At 38.5% G+C, this 21,590-nt stretch overlaps 4 protein-coding genes across 4 annotated transcripts; 2 read left to right on the top strand and 2 right to left on the bottom strand.

The window, feature by feature from the left end:
• The first annotated feature begins 3,874 nt into the window (after positions 1 to 3,874).
• Positions 3,875 to 8,456, top strand: ldhbb (lactate dehydrogenase Bb). Its single transcript, XM_034146013.1, has 8 exons — positions 3,875 to 3,929; positions 4,229 to 4,365; positions 4,503 to 4,620; positions 4,963 to 5,136; positions 5,232 to 5,405; positions 6,103 to 6,220; positions 6,560 to 6,683; positions 7,474 to 8,456. The coding sequence occupies exons 1-8, from the start codon at positions 3,875 to 3,877 to the stop codon at positions 7,639 to 7,641; spliced, it is 1,068 nt and encodes a 355-aa protein (XP_034001904.1). The 3' UTR covers positions 7,642 to 8,456.
• A 519-nt stretch (positions 8,457 to 8,975) lies between these two features.
• On the bottom strand, positions 8,976 to 10,230 carry LOC117494940 (spexin-like). The gene is made up of 5 exons (XM_034145951.1): positions 10,168 to 10,230; positions 10,014 to 10,059; positions 9,879 to 9,938; positions 9,113 to 9,187; positions 8,976 to 9,034 (listed from the first exon to the last, which is right to left on the bottom strand). Exons 1-5 carry the CDS (start codon positions 10,228 to 10,230, stop codon positions 8,976 to 8,978), a joined length of 303 nt encoding a protein of 100 aa, XP_034001842.1.
• Positions 10,231 to 12,244: 2,014 nt separating this feature from the next.
• On the bottom strand, positions 12,245 to 14,424 carry golt1bb (golgi transport 1Bb). The gene is given in 6 exon segments (XM_034146016.1): positions 12,245 to 12,784; positions 13,308 to 13,389; positions 13,472 to 13,551; positions 13,553 to 13,651; positions 13,738 to 13,829; positions 14,288 to 14,424. Coding segments are annotated over 6 exon segments (417 nt in total). The 5' UTR covers positions 14,313 to 14,424; the 3' UTR covers positions 12,245 to 12,745.
• A 1,559-nt stretch (positions 14,425 to 15,983) lies between these two features.
• On the top strand, positions 15,984 to 20,938 carry slc35b4 (solute carrier family 35 member B4). The gene is made up of 10 exons (XM_034145982.1): positions 15,984 to 16,216; positions 16,812 to 16,925; positions 17,023 to 17,125; positions 17,234 to 17,283; positions 17,389 to 17,470; positions 17,601 to 17,661; positions 18,103 to 18,212; positions 18,323 to 18,398; positions 18,525 to 18,600; positions 19,504 to 20,938. The coding sequence occupies exons 1-10, from the start codon at positions 16,140 to 16,142 to the stop codon at positions 19,751 to 19,753; spliced, it is 999 nt and encodes a 332-aa protein (XP_034001873.1). The 5' UTR covers positions 15,984 to 16,139; the 3' UTR covers positions 19,754 to 20,938.
• Positions 20,939 to 21,590: the final 652 nt, after the last annotated feature.

Here is a 21,590-nt window from a genome sequence, read left to right as displayed (position 1 = left end):
AAGATGTGTCTTAAAGTGAAAGTAACACATGCCATCTCAATTAAGTTTTAAATCCATGAATTGACCCTTTAGTGGCACAAACTCCCTATGAGTTATGCCGCTGAGAGGCTAAAATGTGCTCTTTGCTGTGACGCGTTCCATATAAGAGTCCGAAGTCATTCATAGTCCATAGTGTTTATGGGCTATGAATGATAAACAATGTACAACTGACACAAACAAACAATGTACAACTGACGGTCAACAGAAAGTATCAGAGCGCCATTCACCCTCTTCGTACACCCTATCCTCCAAACTGGCATCCAACAGGTGACCTAAAGACCAATAAACCACACCCATGTGACCATTGCCGGAAGTGATAAACAATTAAACGTTACATTAAATGTGATGCAAACAGAAATGAAAATAATAGAAGTAATAAGTAATGGCAAAACAAGCATTTTGGCTCCTACAGACCCTTTAAAAAAAAAAAAGCAGGAGAACAGGCATCGTCTTAAACTACTTTATTAATAATACTAATTAAAAGGCATTTAAGATGATTTACCGTAAGTAAGGTTTCAGATCACCTTTCCTTACTGTGCTATATTTTGTTCTATTCTTCTGACCTCCTTCCATTTAAGGATACGATGCGTGACAGCTTGACCGAGCAGATCTCCAGCCTGTACACCCTGTCTGGGGCCGAGAGGCAACGCCAACATTTAACGTATATGTTTATGGTGAATTTAAAGTGGAATTTTCCTAATCCAAACAACAGCTCTAATTGTTTAATCTCTTAGTTTCACACATTTCAGTTTTTCAGTGCACACTAGTGTCTTCAATCCAGTGATTCCTCCAGGTGCTGAGAGAAGAAGACCTGTTCCTTTTCTTAATGTGAATGTGACAGACCCCCATTGTCTCTCCATCGAATACTGATATGAACGTAGCCGTGAGACACTCCGCTGAGGCCTCCTTAGTAAAGTCCTCGATGCTTCAAGGTGACCTTAAACGACCTGGGTCATATAGCATGAATGTTTTTGAGCTAGTCTCTGCATTTATCTTTTGCACTATTAACTATAGCCTTTAAAAGACATACTTAGGTCCTTGGTTACCAAGTTGAGACCCAAATAAATATATGTTATTTGTATGTGTTCGCAGTTTCTGAGTGCAACACATTCAATCATCAACTTCAATTGCCTGAATGATTTTAAATGAGTCCTAAGGAACTTTTCATCTTCTGAGGTTAACAACATGACCGGATTGTCATCAAACACTAATAGCCATTATTTATTCAATGCAAGGTTTGACCACTACCTCAGTGTTGCTGCAGAGTTGATCAGGTGTTTGTTCTACAGTTTTCTCTGCAGTGGTTGTGCTCTAACTTTGATTCTCCCCCTGCTGGCTCAGTGGTGTCTGTGCTTCACTCAGAACTGCAGCCCGGCAGCCAGGGTCCTGGAGGCGCTCAGATTTAAGGGTAAAGAGTAAATGACTGAAACCTTTCATCCCTCCCTAAAATCCATCAGTTCTGGAGGAGATCTTTTTGTGTTTGTTTTTAGGTAAGAACACAATAAATGCACACTCAAGAGAACCTTTGAGTCCTGACATGTTAGTGCAAAAATAATAAGTGATGGCATTTGTCTTAAATTCCAAAGTTGTATGAAATGGGATAAATATTCCCAAAATATTTTCGTTTTTAATAATGTATTGTTTTACAATGCATGATTTAGAGGAATTGAATTACACACAAACACTTGAAAACTAGAAAAGTAATGGCATCCCTTTTTACATTTGATGTTTGAGGCTCCACTGTCTAGACTTTGTTTCGGTATTATTGACATGGATCCTAAATTTCTATATTTTGTTTCCCTGCAGTCCTTTTTATACAGATTGGCGGGGAGCCAGCGAATGAGGAACAATTGGCACATGCTTTCATTTGAAAAGAACAATGGGATTCATCTTTTTAAAACATTTCTGCTGTTAATAACACAGCATGAAAGTAGATTCTCTTAAGAACAAATGTAAGAACGGACTTAAGATAGTACTGGTGAATGCGGCCCAATCAGTATGAAAAAAATAAAGTTTGAAAATGCATAGAGATCCAAATGATGATCAATCTTTTAAAACATTATTTCTTCATTCTATTCAACAGGAAGTATGTGTTGTTTTTGGTGAGCGTTGTACCTAAGGTGACCCTTGGATCTCCAAACTGAGACTTTGTAGAGGATGGAGAGGCTTAGTCAATTAAATCCAGTTGGCTGCAGCCTGATCACAGAACAGGAAGGGGAACAGGCACAGAGTCCCGCATGCCAAGGGTGAGTCGAATTGAAGAAAGGACAAGGACTTGAACCCCAAGGAAGTGGACCCTCAAGACAAAACAGGTAAACAGCCGTGGGTTTCTTAAAAAAAATCAGCAGGACACATTTGAAGTGGATTTAGATGGATTTAGGTATGTTGTGTCTGACTGGGGGGAAAGTTATGATGTGTTATCTTTTCTTTATAAAGTGATAACAGGTACATTTTTAACGCCTCTTCCTGTTTTCCAGGCAGATTTTTTTATCTTTGTAGAATTGCAATGAAATCTATCCACTTTGTATGATTGGATCTACTTACTTTTGTCACTAGGTGTGTACGTTTCCAGTTTGATTGTTTATCTCCACCATCTGAACCATGCAGAAAAATGGGGGAAAGTGTACAAAAAATACGATGTTTTTGGTTGTTTATTCACAAAAAGATAATTATATCTCGTTAGCAGTTGTTTGGGAAATGCATCTTTCTTGTGAGTAATTGGCTTTAAATGTAGTTTATCTGGAACCCTTTTTACTCATCCAATAATTACCTATATAATAAGAAGGGCTGTTTTGACGAAATATTGCTGTCAAAGTTATATACCTGTATGTATTGTCCTTTTTACTATAGTGGTACTAAAATGCTCTGTTTTTGGATTACAGTTCTTAAAGTGCTGTCTGCACCGCGCTGTCTGAGTTCAAGTTTACTTAGGGCACTTAACGTTCTAAGTCACATTTAAACAATCGACAGCTGTCTTGCAAATTCTCTGATGATACTTTGGCTCCTCGATCATTAAGGTACCAACAATGTTTTTACTTTGCCTAATTAAAGGTAATGACACATTCTGCCCCTTTGGTGAACTTCCAGGCTTAAGCCACTTTATTACCTCCTCATGTTTACATGTTTACATGTTTTCAGTCCACAGCGCTTTCTCCTGCTAATCCAGTTTCACTCATGGCTAATTAATGGACACGGCACCTTTAATGGGACTCGTATTCTTTCTCAGAGATGTCAAATAGTTAGAATGAGAGATGGCACATTGCTTCATCACACACACCAAAGTGCCACGAGTGACACACAGCAGCAGAGCCCAGGACAGATGAGTCAGAGCAGCACTCCCCCTCCATCACACACTGACAGCTACAGCTAAATCTGACGGGATTAACAGATGTCCTAACAGATTTCAACCTGTTCTTATTAAACAGTCGCAATATAGCTGTATAAGAGAACATGCACTATACTCCACTTAATTAACATCATTTGTTAAGTACTTCATACACTGTATTTTAAGAAAGTCTTTTGTTATTGTTCTGTATAGACATCCTATTAGAGACAAGTTGCTCATCTATAGTTCAGGTGCAGCAGATGGAGGCAGCGTTAACGGATTACAGTAACTCCTTTAACTGTCTGCAGTCTGCCAGTGAAGTTCAACATGAGATTATAGTGCCTAGTCTTCCATTTGGGGAGTAGGGGGAGGAGAGGAGGGAGGGAGAGGAGTTGGCCCTGAGTCACATGGGCTCTGCTACGCTGCAGCTGACTGGGCTGCACACAGGGAGTGTGGGGGGTGTTGTGGATTCAGACAGTAACACACCTTCAGGTGTCCTGTCACTCTGCCATGCTGATTACTTGCTGGTATTTATACATCTCAGCTCGGAGCATCGCCAAACAATGCAAGTATTGCTGCTGTTTTTGTTACTCAGGCTGCTTGTCATTTCGAGGTGAACTTTGCAGAAAGGTGTAAAGGAAATGTGTTTTATTTTTATTGTGAGATGACAGCGAAGTCATGCTTCTATTAGAGCTACTTAGATCAATGTCATGCCTCTACACTCGAGTCATCCTGATTCTAAATGCAGTATTTATGAAATTAGAGCACGCAGCCTGCTTTCTGGATGCAGGACTGTTCTCCTTACTTGTGTCGCTCCTCTGCAGTCCATTCTGCTCTCCCCTTCTATTATTTTACTCTCCGCAGATCTGAACATGGCCTCAATTCTGCAGAAGCTCCTCACCCCTCTGTCCAGCGGGCCTCCTGAGCTCCCCAGGAATAAAGTGACGGTGGTGGGAGTGGGCCAGGTGGGCATGGCCTGTGCTGTCAGCATCCTGCTCAGGGTAAGAGTGTCATCTGTGTAAAGGTATCAAAGAAGCATATGCTGCAGCCTTATAGGAGAACAGGAGAACTTTTTCATTGATGAATGAGTTTACTGTGAGCTGTTGTTCTGAGTTTCCTGGTGTGTTGGTGTGTGTAGGAGCTGACGGATGAACTGGCGCTGGTGGATGTGATGGAGGACAAGCTGAAAGGAGAGATGATGGACCTGCAGCACGGCAGCCTGTTCCTCAAAACCCCCAAAATAGTCGCGGACACAGGCGAGTTTACCCTATGAATTATTTATGAACAAACCCCTCCTTCCTTCCTTCAGAATATAGACACAACTGGAAATGTTACTGTATATAAATACTACTAAAGTGGGGATTTATGACTTTCTCTTTATTAATTGTTTACAATAAGACAATTATTTGTAATACTTTTTCAGAAAACATTTGTCTAAAGATGCAACTGAGGCATTATTTATTGCTAACGTTTGGTGAATTCATTAGAAAAACTCTCAAAATTGACAAGTGCATGAACAAAAATCTATATTTTTGCCTATTAATCTATACATGAAGACACTTAACCATTAAGACGTATGTATTCCTCCTCTCTCCCAGATTACTCTGTGACGGCAAACTCCCGCATCGTGGTGGTGACGGCTGGGGTCCGTCAGCAGGAGGGGGAGAGCCGGCTGAACCTCGTCCAGAGAAACGTCAACATCTTCAAACACATCGTCCCTCTGATCGTCAAATACAGCCCCAACTGCATCATCATCGTGGTTTCCAACCCAGGTGCTGCCAAACACACATTTGACATCCTGCGTTTCCTCTCTCACACAGCAGAGACACAGTGTTCAGACTCTGATAACGCTGACTCTCTTCAACAGTTGATGTGCTGACCTATGTGACCTGGAAGCTGAGTGGCCTTCCTAAGCACCGAGTCATCGGCAGCGGCACGAACTTGGACTCGGCTCGCTTCCGCTTCCTGATGGCGGAAAAACTGGGGATCCATCCCAGCAGCTTCAACGGCTGGATCCTGGGAGAGCACGGAGACACCAGTGGTGAGGAGGCAGGGGATTCGTGATTGGTCAGAATACTTTGATGTCATTGAGAAACATTGAAAGTTAATATGGTTTAGAAATGTCCATTTGTGTTTAATTTGTTAAGTTTAATTAGCTTACAGAGTGTTAGCCAGGGTCTTCTTAGTTTTCGGACATGTATATTGTTTTATGTTTTGAGTTATTTTTCTGTGGGGCCAGGTATGTCTCAGAAGTATGTAGCTACTCATACTGTACATACAAAATACATGGTGAGAGAGCTGTGTATGAACAGCAGTAGTGTTCAAATATTTTAAATTGGGATTTCATTTGAGTACCACCCTCTGAATAGCTTGGTTAAATAATCTCCAATAAAATGTTGGACATTTCTGATTTCACACAACTAGACTTTAAGTGAAAAACACTGGGGATAAACTGTGAAGTTATTGCCTCATAATGTCATCTCCTGGAATATCTCGTCCATTCAGTTTTTGACCAAAATTCATGTCGTCTCCTTTTTTCATAGTAGAGAATTATTATAAGTCAGAAACAATTTAATTTACAATCATGCTGATTTTGCTTTTATTCCTATTCTAACTAGACAATATCCTTTCGGTTGAGTTGAAGTTTTTCTCAAAGGATTCTTTTTCATTTTACGATAATAACAGACTGTGGCTGTGTGAAGCGTGTGGATGGAGGTTGACGGTTTTGTGTGTTTCAGTTCCTGTGTGGAGTGGAACCAACGTGGCCGGAGTAAACCTGCAGACGTTAAACCCGGAGATCGGCACAGAGAATGACGAGGAGAACTGGACGGAAACACACAAGATGGTGGTGGACAGGTCAGTTCACTTGTGTATATTAACTTACGTGGTGGTTTTTGTTTTAAGTATAAGTAGTAGTCGTTAAAAAATAGGACAGTGACAACACCTTAAAGTAAAAGATATTAAAGAGTTAATTATGCATTCAGCACTATCTCTCCCTTGATCTCTTTTTCATCAGGTTAGAGGACTTAGCCGTCCTGAGGGAAATCTGCTTCTTGTGTTTCATCAGCTTATTTTTTAGCACTTCTGGTCTGCTTCATCACCATTAAAAAAACAATTAACTATCATAAATCCAATCTTTAAGCAGTCTGAAAACTCAGCCCCACCTTTCCTGTGTCTGTGTCCTGTGCCCCTCAGCGCCTACGAGGTGATCCGACTGAAGGGTTACACCAACTGGGCCATCGGTCTGAGTGTGGCCGACCTGACGGAGAGCCTCATCAGGAACATGAACCGGATCCACCCGGTCTCCACCATGGTGCAGGTAACGGCGCTCACACACATTCAACTTCCCTGTGTAGCAGCGTCTATATTGCGTTATAGTATTTCAATAGTACCTTTTAGAGCATAAATGTAATATACTTACTATATAACTTAACTATATACTATAACTTTGTTATTGATTTCTTCGTGATCATATCGATGTGTTGAAGTCTAAAGTTCGACTTCTTAAGCAAAATCTGAAGCTGATTAAAATAAAATTGTGATTACCTCCTTTTTAAAAAGTAAATTAAATAGTTTTTTACAATTTCAAGCTCAATTGTCTGAAATCAAGTTCACCGTACCCACAGTCAGCTCCATTGAAATTGATATATATGGCAGACATCAATAAATATATAGTTAATTCAGGTGTGAAGAAACAAATTCAATAATAATCATTTTAGTTTCGTTTTGCATTCATCCTCTGCTTGTAGCTTCCTTTGTAGCTTCCTTTATGCCAAGAGAGCATGATGAGGGAGAAATGTTCACTGTTTTGTTTGACTTATTATGTCAAAATCTTTCCATAATGTGTACATGAATACACAATATAGCAGACGGTGAACATGTGTGTCCTCTGTAATATATAACAAAGCTTTACTGAATATGGGTTCATTTAAGTGCATCTCCCTGGGGAAATATCTAGAAAATCTATTTTCTGTCTCCTATAAGTTCTTTAAAAGCTGGATGGATGAACCCCCCCTTATTTAAATATGAGCTCATGATTTTACATTGTTGTATCCTCTCTCTGTGACTTTGGGCAGACAGACAGTGACGTTGTGTTTTCTTGTCTGCAGGGCATGTATGGCATCAGTGACGCTGTGTATCTGAGTCTGCCCTGCGTGCTGAACGGCGGGGGCGTGGCCAGCGTTGTCAACATGACCCTGACGGAGGACGAGGTGTCCCAGCTGCAGGAGAGTGCCAGCACCCTGTGGGACATCCAGAAGGACCTGCAGGACGTCTAGCTGCACAGCAGGGGGCGACGTAGCTGAGCCCTCCTGTTGTGTTATCACTCTGCATTCACGAGCACAGCTCCACCTTCAAAACACCGCCCTCTGTCGACTCACAGGGAGTTTAATCCCGTCAGATTTAGCTGTAGCTGTCAGTGTGTGATGGAGGAAGTGCTGCTCTGACTCATTTGTCCTCGGCTGTACTGCTGTGTGTCACTCGTGGTGCTTTGGTGTGTGAAAGAGCAAGTTTGTGGTCACTTTAACAGCAAACTGCATGGGTTCAGTTATTCAATAGTGAAGGGAAAACAAAAAGGCTTATGTAAAAGGGTCAAATTTATAATCCTATAACGCTGTGCACATATAACACAAAGCTCCTGAAGGGATTTCACTGAATCACTGCCCAATAATTATTATTTGGATGTATTATCACAGACAGAAATGCTATGCGTCTTTATTTGTATAAACGAGAACAAGAACATTTGGATAATAATATCAGTCATCTTGCTAGCAAGGTAACAACAGCTGTAAAACAGAGTAATGGAAGATCTATGAAAGATTATGGTGCAACTATCTCTGCAGTTATATAGTACATATATAATATCTCTGTACGTCTTTGAATAACTTTAAGGATAGACATGTGCATAATGTCAGCAGGGGAAAGGTGACATTGATCAAATATAGAGACGACACTGGATGGATTATGTGTTTAATGATGGGGTTTTCTTGCACAGATTGTTATGCACACGATGCAAAATAAGGTTGATCTGATATTTCCTCCCACATTTATCAGCTCTGACATGTCTGGTTATGTTCATTATATACAAATAAAATGAAGCTGTTTAAAAAAATTATCTTTTTGTCTTTTTAATGAAAGCCGGGTTCATTCCTGTGTGTCCTGCAGTCAGTTCAGGGATCATGTGGTAAACATCTAGGAGCCATATGCAAATTAAGTTTTATTCAAAAAGATATCAGTCTAAAAAACAGAATAAAACCCTTCTCAGTTTGTGACCTTTGTTTGACTTCAGACGGCCATTTACAATAAACCTAATTGTGCCCCCTCTCTCAGAAGGTGTGATGATGTTTATCGTGGTGTGAGTCTCCTGTGGAGTGTGAATTCATTAGTTGTTGCCCCAAGCTGACACAAATCTGTTTTATAATCAATGGAAAGTGTGTGTGCCTGTAAAAGAGATCCCCTCCATGCGAAACACACACACCTCACAGACAAGGCAAGGGAATTGTATTTATTTCACACGTTGAACTACAAGTGAACTCAAACAGTAGTAACACACAGAACATCCTAATAAAAACTACAAAGTGCAGCAACAAGACAGTAAAATGGAAAATAGTTTTCACAAGTCATTTAGATTCAGCTGTTGTTCATTTGGGTAATTATCTGGATTGCCTGCAGCTGAGGAAGACAAAGAAACACACAAATATAACTTTAAATTGCTCAGATTAAGTGAAGTGATATCTGTCAGGGTTTTACCTTCGTCCACAGCTCGCAGCAGAAGCTCCAGAAACAAGGAGGACAAATTCAAACCCGGTCCATCTCTGTGAGTCACTGCAGGGACAACAGAACCAGATATTTAAGTTAAGAAAAACATGCCCTAGAAAGGAAGATTTTACAAACATACATAGAATCAGCTTTATACTCCCTTATATAAGAATATTACCGTTAAGTCAGAGTATCAAACTGATACATGTGTGTTTTTAGGCACCACTTTCTGGCAAAGTATTATGAATAAAACCTATGTCTACCTATGCTGTAAAATGTATTATCTCTTTGATTTACACACGGCATCTATTGCACGTCTGTCCATCCTGGGAGAGGGATCCCTCCTCTGTTGCTCTCCCTGAGGTTTCTCCCATTTTTCCCTTTAAACTGTGGGTTTTTCTCCGGAGGTTTTTCCTTGTACGATGTGAGGGTCTAAAAGGACAGAGGGTGTCGTTTTCTCATACTGATATTCTGCACAAACTGTGCTGTTGTATTTGCTGTAAAGTGTCTTTACTGTAGGGTATTTTTATTATATGTACAGCACTTTGGCTTGACCAAAAATCGTTTAAAAATGTGCTATATAAATAAAACTTGATTTGATTTGAAAACATGTGGAAGTCCATTTAATAATGGCTCTATTAATTGTTATCAAATCATCTTCAAATACCAATGAGACCAGTTACAGTATTACCCATTAATAGGAGCACATTTTGTGTATCCAGGTTATTAATATATATGTTATTAGCTGCACGCTCACCTGAGTGTAAGGTGTCTCCTTCCTCTCTGCTGGGGCGCTGCAGAACTGAGCGATGTCCTTCTGTAAAACATCAACATCAAACAATGGTTCCTCCTAATTTGAGTCTCAGATAATTGTACAGTTATTCATTCTTACGTGCTCCCGTTAGGTATAAGATGGCCTGAGGAGTCCAGTTTCTCTGCTGCATTTTGATGTAGAAAATGTTTCGTCATAATTATATTCCTTAATATGTTTTTGTCTTTTCAATTTCAGCTTGAATATGAAAGAGAAGGAAATGACTTTGACCCACCTGTGGGGAAGTCCAACACTGAGCAGCCAAAGTCACCACCAGCAGCGTGACAATTAGAGACATGGTAGGACTCTGTAATGACAGAATTACAAATGATAGAATTACTTGAACAGAGGGAAACAACCACATCACCGTTATTACAATATAATGAAGTTATAAGCAGATAACAGGAGGGTGTTTATTAGTGTACAAAATGTGTTAACGTACATTTCTCCTTTAAAGATATATTTAATATTCAAGATGAAGGTATCTTTAAGAGTATTTTACAATATTGTCAGTCATTATATGTTTAAACACAAAATAAATTATAATGGTTACATTCATTAACTATTGTCTTTTAAAATCCAGAGTACATAGTGGTATAAACAGTTTATTATATGCTTATACAAATAAAGGGGCATAAATTCAAGTGTGTAAACTGACTAATGTTCTTACATTTTCTCACAAAAAAGTACAATTATATTTTTTAACTTTAAGATTACAATACAAATCTTTATAAAAAGAACATAAAAGTTATTTTAAATAAAAAGAAAATCTGTTAAATTATAAAATATTAAAATAATAAAACTGTATTATTTAGTATAAGACATAAACAGCAGGAATTGATTATGTAAAAACACTTTTTTTTAAATAACTAAAATGACATTACATTAACAATAATCATACTTATAATACAATAATGATGATAAAATAAGAATAGGCTTACCTTTAATGATTTTCTGGGAAATGGATTGTGTTGTGCTCTCCTGCAGGGTGTGGGATTTCTGCTTCCTCTATCACTTCTGTTACGTTATAAAAACCAAGCGCCTCATTAATATGCAGCGTCACCAATGAGGCTAATTGGTCTCATTACGTCTCACATGACTTTTCCATTGACGAGTGACAGGTGATGAAACTGTCGCTGGTCGTTAATCACAAACACCGGAGATGGAAACTTTTTAAGACTCCCTCGAGCAGCGCAGGGTCCTCCCGGGGTCACGACATGATGACGACACTGATCAGATCTTTATGAAGGAGTGCTGAAGTGATGACAGCGAGTCGTGTGTGTGTGTGTGTGTGTGTGTGTGTGTGTGTGTGTGTGTGTGTGTGTGTGTGTGTGTGTGTGTGTGTGTGTGTGTGTGTGTGTGTGTGTGTGTGTGTGTGTGTGTGTGTGTGTGTGTGTGTGTGTGTGTGTGTGTGTGTGTGTGTGTGCAGTTCATGTCCATGAATTAAAGTGTTGTTGATGCTTGTCATAAAAAGCTGCAGGACATATTGTACAAGTGTGTCTGTCTCTCCTCCAGTGAATGAACAGGGATCTATTTTCATTGACTGAAACTAACAAGTTACAATCTTTTTAGTTTTGCTAATTTGAGCTTTGTTCATTTGTAATAATTATTGGCCCTCTTGTTGCAAATCATATGGGAAGATATAACATCTTCCGCCAGCATTCTTCAACCTCACATATACTTTGTGACCCTATGGTCCTCATCCTCAGGTTCATATATGTACAGTGATACAAGGTTACATTGATGTGTATGTAGTGCCCCCTCTACTGTGACATGTCTCCATGCTTTAATGTTCAAAAAGCTCTTTATTTTTCTCAAACTGCCTGTGCTGCAGCACCTCTTTTCACCCTCTGTCTGAAACCAGAGCCCCAGTCTGCTCTCATTGGTTAGCTGGCCGGCTCTGTTGTGATTGGTCAACCGCTTAGAGTTGTCCCTCTCCATTGTACGAGTAGCCTATCACGTACAATGTTTTGGAGCGTTAGCTAACAGAATTGTGAGTGTTACATAGTGATGTCAATATGGTAGGGTGTGTGGGAAAGAAACTCTGAGGGATCACAGGGATTTTAGCCTTTGCAGACCATTTACATGCACAAAAACCTATAACACACGACAGGAAAGGGAAAACCCCAATAAGCATAATAGGGCCTCTTTAAGTCATATGTGACTCCTCAGATATTTTCAGACAGGAACTGAAATGTTCCTGTCTGAAAATCAACAGCCTCTGTTGGCTGTTGATTGAGAATGTCACTGTTGCCCTTAAGGGGAAAACATACAAACTGATTCCAAGGTTATAAATAAATATAACACAAATGTATAAAAGACACACTTTATTCCAAGTATGCACTTACAAAACGTACAGTAAAACATCTCCAACACAAGCTTCTTAGAGCTTTTCCACAACAGTTCAGGTTTCTTCGCCTGGGTAACATTTATCTCAACATTAGTTTCTTGAATGTACAAAGTTCCAGTAACACGTCATCGAGGGACTCGTAACAAAGCTCTCAGTGTCTGTCGAGGCACGATCTGGAGGAGAGGACCCTCAAAGAGCCCCTGACTCTCCGCAGAGTTCATCCAGTGGTCCCATGTTATCAGTCCATACATATCAGACAGGAATGGTACAAAATAGGAGACCTGCTTCCAGCTTTTGAAATTAAAAAAATCTCTTGGCAGTCAGATACAAAACATTAGATGTCAGTCAAACGTACAGGTTGTTTGGATTCACAGTTCTGGAGTGGCAATGACCAAAATATACAGTCACCATTAGAAGCTATGATAAATACTGAAACTCTCCTCGAAACAAACACGGTCCTCCGTTATACCATGTTGTTGCTCTCCCCAATTTTATCCACCAGCTGGAAGAGAAAAACACAGGAGAGGTTTTTATGAGTTGCATTTTTTACAGATGTAACTGCATCAGACAAAAAAATCACTCTTTTAAAGGGATAGTTTGGATTGTTTCAAACAATACTATCTATCCATTAAAGTATATGGAGAAAAAACTTGGAAGATTTATATTCCAGCTACAACTATAATTTAATTAAAAGATTAGTCAATCAACAGCAAATCAATCAGAAACTATTCTAATAATCAATGTTTTAGCCAAACATTCTGGCGCCAGTTTCAAAATGTATGCTTTTTTGTGAGAAATAACAACATCCTTCTCCAGTGACATTACATTTTGATTGTCCCATGACTACTTGTAGCCGTTCTGTTAGTGACGACAGCCGATTAATACCGTTTTTTGCCAGGATTTAACTTTCAAATATAGTATGAAGTTGCAGCTTTTGATACGAATGAAGACTTTTCAGGCCTCTGGAGCAGGTTTGAAGTGTGCAATAATTTAAAGGGACATTCATTTCATGTTGTGATACTTACTCGACTGATCCCTGGTAAACTGAGCAAAGATCCGAGCACGGGTACTCGTCTGATGAAGCCCACCGCCACGGGGAAGAATCCTCTGTAACAAAAAGGGAGATGAAGATGAAGATAATTCTGATTCTGGATAACGATGACACTGATTTCTTTGTGTTTGAGCTGACCTGAATAAAAGGAAGAAACCGTAGATCTCCAGAACGACTCCAATAATCGGCCAGCCGATCAGGACCACCAGCACCCCCCCCCAGGAAGAAGCTGGTGGCTTTCACTTTGTGTTTCTGGAAGAAGAACCTGAACGTCCGCTCCAGGCCGATGACGAAGGAGAGGCCGGCCACAAACAGGATCTGAACCAGAAGAAGACACACGGTCAGAGCTGAGGGAGATGCTCGACTGTCATGCAGTGATGTTAAAGCATCATTTATCAACTCACATTTCCAATGGCGAGGAGAGCTTTATCAAAAAACAGCACCATCCCAAAGAAGAGGAAAAACACACCGAACCCCGTCAGCCCCATCCCAATTTCTGTAAAAGACAAAAATACATTTAAACAATTTATTGAGGTAAACCAAACTAGTATTTATATATCAAAAATAAATAAGGTATAATCAAATATTGTAAAGAGAAGGACATTTGAAGAAAGTAGATTAGTTGTTACTTCAGTAAATAAGTAGTAATACTGAAATGATAACACTTAAAATAGACACAAATTAAAGGATACAAATCAATGCAATTAACAATATAAATGTAACACTTGAAATTCAACTAAAACTACAAATATAAAGAGACATACATTAAATGATAAGAACAGTCTCCCAGTTTTAATAATACAAATGCTTCATGTACGTGCAGCTAGGTGACGTCATGACGCTCTCAGCCAATGGGGTTTGAGATGCTAACATCATCCATTCAGCTAACAAACCGGGTTTTTACACAGTCACAACAGAGACAGAGAACAGCGGGGAAACATGAACAGCTCTTACTCTGTGAATCCGTGAGGGAAATCATGTTGGCGGCGGCAGGAGAATTTATCAAACAACAAAATTCTCGTAACGATTAAACCTGCGGCTTTCTGCCGTTAGCACACACTGTACAACAGGAGGAGCGGGGTTACGCCACGTCGTCCGGATACACGCAGCACGTATTTCAACAAAGATCGTCTAATGAGAAGATGAACCAGAAACTTTGAAGCATCCAATATTTACTTTTTTTCATAATATTGTATTTTATATTTTTTTCTTTTTTCTTAAAGGTGCAGCTAGTTGTAATGACTTTGTATACTGAAGGGTAGATTGTGAATTTACTCCAGGTGTAATCAAAGTCGTTTAAGTGTTGAATATCATTTCAAAATAATTAATCAACATTTGCAAGTAACTTAAGATATTAAATACATGTAGTGGATTTACACTACATCTGAACGATTTACCTCTGAATTGTAGTTGGGTAAAATTTAAGTTAAGTCCAAGTACCTCTAAATTGTACTTTAGTACAGTACTTGAGTACATGTACTTAGTTACTTTACACCACTGTAGGAGGCTCACAGAACAGCAACATGTTACAACTAGTTTCTGTTACAAGACTGTTCCATTAATAATGAAAAATTAAATTACTCAAAGGGCAGCTCACACAAAACAAACCACCAAACATGACACTTTATAGTACATGGAATTACGTATAAGATTCAAGATTAAAAAGGCTTTATTGTGATATGCACAGTAGGTACAGTGTAGTTATAGGCAATGAACATCTTAAGTCCCAGGCTCCTCCAACAATGCAACATAAATGTATAAAACAACATTTTATTTTTAAACAATAGAAATGGCGCAAGAAGAAACAGAGTAAAAAAAGAGAATGTTTCAGATTGAACTGCAAGTAATGCAGGAGAAGTGAAGTATGGTAAAATAGACAAGCTCAAGTCCATCATTTTTCCATAGACACTGTCCAGTGATATTCCAGATAACTCCAGACAGTTTTTAACACCAAGAGATTCCAGGTGTTTCCTCCACTGCAGGGAAAGATGAGTCCTTCCATCCAGACAGTGTTTTATTTTTTCCAGACTCATACTCATCTGGGATCAATGTTTTCCACATGGAGATAGATGGAGGGTCCTCCCAAACCCACTTACCAGAAGATACAAATATATATTAAGACTGAAAACAATGTTTACCCAAGGACATCTTATAATACACAAAAAAAACTCTAAAAGGTTAAAGATGGCAAAACATGATGAAAACACAAGTAGGGCAGACATAAAAAGAGAAATTCTAATCAAACCAAAAAACGGATAAATTGTAAAATAGTGTATTGCAAGTTTTTATATTTTAAATTTAAGTTTCTTGGCTTTTGCAGCAGGGCTGGTTTTGTAATATAAGAGGTGTAGTGATATTATCCAGAGATTTGAGCGGAGTGAGACCTCCATTTTAAAGAGACAACTGATCTGCGCATGCGTTAGAATGTTTGTGTGCGTCACTGTTGCGCAGTCATTGCGCTGTTAAAGCAAAATGATACTCTTTCAATTCGTTATGTTTCACGTATTTTACCCATATTTACTCTTACTTTTGCTCCCTACACAGTATTTTTATTTATTTCGTAATGTTCCCTGAAATACAGACATTGCGTACCCTTTTCCCCCTAGTTGTGTCAGAAAGGAACTACAACTCCCATGAGCCTATGCAATAAGGAAGTTTCAATCTCAGACGTGTTCAGAGTTTGTGTTGAAGCAGAATATCTCTTGCAAGACACACAATCAGCTGTTTCTTGCAAATATGCACCGATCAGAAATCCGCTTCATTGAGTGACACCTTTTCCACAGAGCTCCTGTCTGCTCTCACCAACATGGGGACTGCTTTCGCGATTGTTCTGGTGTTTGTGGGATGTTGCTGTAACGTGGTGTCTCTGGAGCTGCTTGTAAGGTCAGTGACAAACTTAGACTGTGTATTAACTCCTGTGCACTTTACTAGAAAAAGGTTTCACAGCTGTGTTTGCTTTGAGTGTGTGTCTGAGTGTATCCAATGTGTAGCAACTGTAGAGTCATTTATTATCAATTTGTCAGAGAAAGGCTTCTCGTGTAAGTGCCACTAGGAGCTTATCTTGTACTTGTGTTTAACTTATTATAGATTAAGTGCTCTAAAGTGATTGGTGCTTTTAAGAATAAGATAAGAAATGACTTAATGTATCCCAAAGTTCAACATTTTGTGGCAACATCTCTTGATTATAAAGATAGTATAAATATTCTTTCTTTTAAGAACATATTTATTATATTTTTCATTAATAGAAATTGAACAAGAAATAGTAGAAGAACATGAAGCATATGGAAGTGAATGCCAGAGTTATTTGTATATTTTATTGAATCCTTATGACCTTCTGCCATAGAGGTACCCACTTTTTCTGGGGTGCGTAACACATGCAATTATGTCAATTATTGAGTCTGTGTTTTGCAATTTCATCCTTTAAAACTTAACATCTTGGATATAACACCTGGATATTCTCTGTTGTTGTGTCCTGCAGACAGTTTCCAGGATGTGGAAACATAGTCACCTTCGCTCAGTTCCTCTTCATCGCATTAGAAGGTTTCATCTTTGAAACAAAATTTGGAACAAAGAAACCAGCGATCCCTATCCGGTAATAACTCAACCAGGTGGTCTGAACGTCCTGCTGCAGGAAAATATGTAGAATGGACACTAAAACAAACCTGTTATCTCACATCTCTCTTCCCCAGCAACTATGTGATCATGGTGACCATGTTCTTCACCGTCAGTGTGATCAACAACTACGCTCTCAACTTCAACATCGCCATGCCGCTGCACATGATCTTCAGATCGGTAAGAGCTGCCTATTGTCTTCTTTTAACCTTTTATTATTGAGTTTCTTTAATATGACATTACTTCCATATATCACCTGAGTCTGATGTCTGTCTTGTTTCATTGCAGGGTTCGCTAATCGCTAACATGATCCTGGGAATAATCATCCTGAAGAAAAGGTACACCTTCCTGAAAACAATGATACTTCAGATATGATATAGATAAAGTCATGTCTTCAGGTTGAAAAGCACTCATTTCTGTCTCCCCTTCTTCTCCCCCTGCAGGTATACAGCAAGTAAATATCTGTCTATAGCTTTCATTTCAGCGGGTATCTTCATCTGCACCATCATGTCTGCCAAACAAGTGGTGAGTCCTCTGTTGCCTCTGTTTTTCTAAACTGCCTTTTTTTTAACAGTACAAGACGTCTTCTCTTTCAAAGTGCATGCAACATTGATCTGAAATGTTTCTGAGGCATTTTGTCATTTTGTTTCTGCAGAATGTAGCCACTGAGGGATCAGAAGAGCAAGGCTTTTACCCACTGATCCACTGGCTTATAGGTGAGTTGCACTTTCAATTGACAATTCAAAATGAAAATGAAAAGACCGCAACCATGTCATTACATTGTGAATCATTTAGTCAAGAAAATGACAAGAAAATGTGTACATTACCACAGGCCACAGACATATCTTAAATTACATATTTATTCCAAAACTTAAACATGTTTAATTTACATGCAAATAAAAGAGAGAAAGCAGCTAAGTTTAACAGCGTTTTTGTCATTTTGCTGATAAAACTACAAAAGAAATGTAACAAAATCATATTAATAAACCTTCTGTCGATTGACCTTATTGGAATGAGTGTGATGAAGCCAACCAAGGTCATAATTAGATTTAAAATGAAAAGGTACAATTAATAAAAATGAATAGACGGATTCAGATTTAACATCTCTCCCATTAACATGATCTCCTAAATTGATTTTATTATTTTGTTTTCTTCAGGTATCGCCATGTTGACCTTTGCTCTGCTGATGTCTGCGAGGATGGGCATTTTCCAGGAGACACTGTACAAGCAGTACGGAAAACACTCCAAGGAAGCCCTCTTCTATAATGTGAGTTTTATCCCTGCTCCGACATGATTGGGCTCTTTGGAAATATTCTCTCTGGGGAATCAATTATGGCTTCAACAGCTATTGATCTTTTTATTCCCATCTCTGTGTAGCACTGCCTGCCTCTGCCGGGCTTCCTGCTACTCTGCACCGACATCTACAACCACGCCGTCCACTTCAGTCACAGCAGTGAGTGTTATTAATAAATATCAATAAAGCCCTTTTGTATTGTATTGTATTGTATTATTATTATGTCAGGAGAGCATTGCATCTTTTCTCACAGATGTGAATGAACTTCTCTTTTCTCCTTCTCAGCTCCTACAGTTGTTCCTGTGGTCGGAGTGACGATGCCAATATTGTGGCTCTACCTCCTGATCAACGTCATCACACAGTATCCTGACAAACAAGTTTATATCACTACCTTCTATTTATTTATCCAATTTAAAAGTGATTACACTAATGACCGACCTCCAAAAGAGCCCCCAAATGTATTAAGAAAATAGGAAGAAACAGTATATATTTAAAAAAATACTTTTACTTTATCATTCATTTTGTTTTCTCTCTAATCCGTGCTTTTTTCTTGTAAAATATTGTATAGTTCTGGTGGGTTGCTAGTAGACACACTGTTTGTGTCATAGTTAGCGTTGGCTATCAAACATTTGTCAACCGCTGTTTGTTGGTGGTCTGATAGTTCGAGTATCCAAATTTCGGTAGTGAATTATTTCTCCAACACTGTAAATAAAGTATGCATATTCTGTAAAGTTAAAAAAAATATATATATAGGTTAAACTAATTCAATGGGTACAATAAGATGTAAGTTATTCTGAAATTAAGGAATAACTTTTAATATGCTATTAAAAGATCCTGAAAACGTATCCCTAGCACATTTTAGGTTAAGGATCATTTTTAAAAATAGGCTGGGTGTGCTACACTGGCAGAAACCCAATAACCTGATACGCTGTTCCCAACACTGATCACATCTCCTCTGAAACTCACGCATCATGTTTACACAGGTATCAAAAAATATTGCACAATTAGCTCATAGGTGAAAAGATAAGAAACCACTTTTTATTATTTTCTAAAATAACAAATCATTCTTGTTTTTATCAGCTTGAGTGTACAACATATTTAGTTTGTTTTTAACTATGTGAGGAAATCAACAAACTGTAAATACTTCACTAGAGACAAAACAAGATAGTTACACTGGCTGTCCAATACTTAAGCTGAATTGTAAATCGCATTTATTTAGTATTGTCTCATCCTCTTGTTACAGACTTTAACCAGTGTTTTTCAGGTATGTTTGCATCAGAGGTGTCTTCATCCTGACCACAGAGTGCGCCTCGCTGACCGTCACTCTGGTGGTGACCCTGAGGAAGTTCCTCAGCCTCATCATCTCCATCATGTACTTCCAGAACCCCTTCACCACGTGGCACTGGGTGGGCACGGCGGTCGTCTTCCTCGGCACGCTGCTGTACACCGAGGTGTTGAGCAGTGTGTGGGCGGCTCTGCGTGGACCAGGCGGCAAGGCCAAGAAGGCAGAGTGAAGAAGAGGAAGAAGAAGATGATGATAAGGGACTAATGGTCAGATAGAAACACAGCCAATGTGATGGACTTGGAAGTTGTTTTTGGTCAAAACTACCTGCAGCGATTTTATGCAGTTATGTCATTTTCTTAGACAGTAGTACACACACACACACACACACACACACACACACACACACACACACACACACACACACACACACACACACACACACACACACACACACACACACACACACACACACACACACACACACAGTTTAGACTAGAGGATAAGACTGGTGATACTTTATATGTTCATTATTATCAGCTAATCCCTAGGAGACTCAAATAGGAGAATTTTATTTCAATATATTTGGGCTTTAAACTATTGTTTTCTGATCTTTAATAGACCATAAGATTAATCAATAATTACAAGAATTGTTGCAGCCTTATTGTAGATTCCTGCACCCAAGTATCCAAATTACATTTTTAATTGAAGCTTTTAAAACTGGTCACATATTTTTCAAATGTTAAATCATTTCCCGGAACATAACTCGTCACTGAAGTTTTAGTGAACATAATTCAAACACGACTAAATTGTGAATTTGTTAAGGAGTATTTTTAGCTGTGACTCAATAAACAATAATCGAGGGAACATGTGATGTGTCTCAATTATGTGTTTTTAATAATTTCTGTGAAATAATGGCGCTCTAGAACAGACAGAGAAAGTTGTATTAAGCTTTGGCTACTGGGTCACTTTGGGTCACCGATTTTTTCCTAAATCGGATTATTGATAATAAAATATCACCAGCCCTATTCTTAAATATTAGTACCTCATTCGTTTTATCAGGTGCAAAATGATGATGCAACTTTCTTGTGTCTTTAAAAGTTTTTAATATTTATTTTCTCAATGTGACAGCTAATTTACTCCATATTAGCACTGATACCAACGTTTGTCAGTACAGTGAATGCAATAATGTGATGCTGTTGGATGTAAGACTATTCCTACATTAATGTTTAGGAGCAGCTGGAAACACTGATTGTATAGAGGGATAACTTATGTGGATCATAAGGATGCTGTAATCTTGTTTTCCTCATCTGTCAAACTGTCTCAGGTGTATTTCATCAGTTTTCCTCAACAGGAAACATCTTAAAATAAACCTTTACACTCCCTGCACACTCTCATTAAAATGACAACCTGCTACTAATATACAGAAGATACCAGAGTATCTGTTTTTTGAATTTTGATGTACTTTACATGAGTATTAATAACTGAACCTCCTTCATACTTCTGCTCGTCTACGTCTAAGTTGTCTGTACTCCTCTCACATAAAATATAATTGTTATGATGTATTTTAGATTAAGCAACCCAGCAGTAAAGATCCACGTTTTCCCCCTACAACATTAAAGTTATGCTTACATAAAATGTATCAATCACCATGATACAATGATATAATATACATAATTATGAAATGAGACATTTTGCATTAATAGCGCTTTAACTTTCTGTACTTTAGAAATATATTATGAAGCGTTATTTTTAACGTGTACCTTAAGTACTGCTTGAGTATTTCTACATGCTTACATTGCTACTTTTACGGAAATTATGAGTACTACCACTTCTTTAAAATAAACTTAAAGTAGAAAAAGTATGCAGAAAGCCCCATTTCAGAATAAAGTGTATCATATTTTTGGATTGTAATACATCATTTGACAGATCAATGCATGTATGATCTTAACCTTGCAGTTAGTAAAGGCGAAGACAATTGTACACACGTTAAATCCTGCTGCTGTGTATTGTAATAATAGGCTATATTATATATTATATTATACTTTACATCAATTATTTGAATCTGT

The sequence above is a fragment of the Trematomus bernacchii genome, unplaced genomic scaffold (assembly GCF_902827165.1).
Source record: "Trematomus bernacchii unplaced genomic scaffold, fTreBer1.1, whole genome shotgun sequence".
Classification (NCBI taxonomy): Eukaryota; Metazoa; Chordata; class Actinopteri; order Perciformes; family Nototheniidae; genus Trematomus; species Trematomus bernacchii.
The sequence above is the reverse complement of the archived record's forward strand: the minus strand, read 5'-3'. Positions and strand labels throughout refer to the sequence as shown.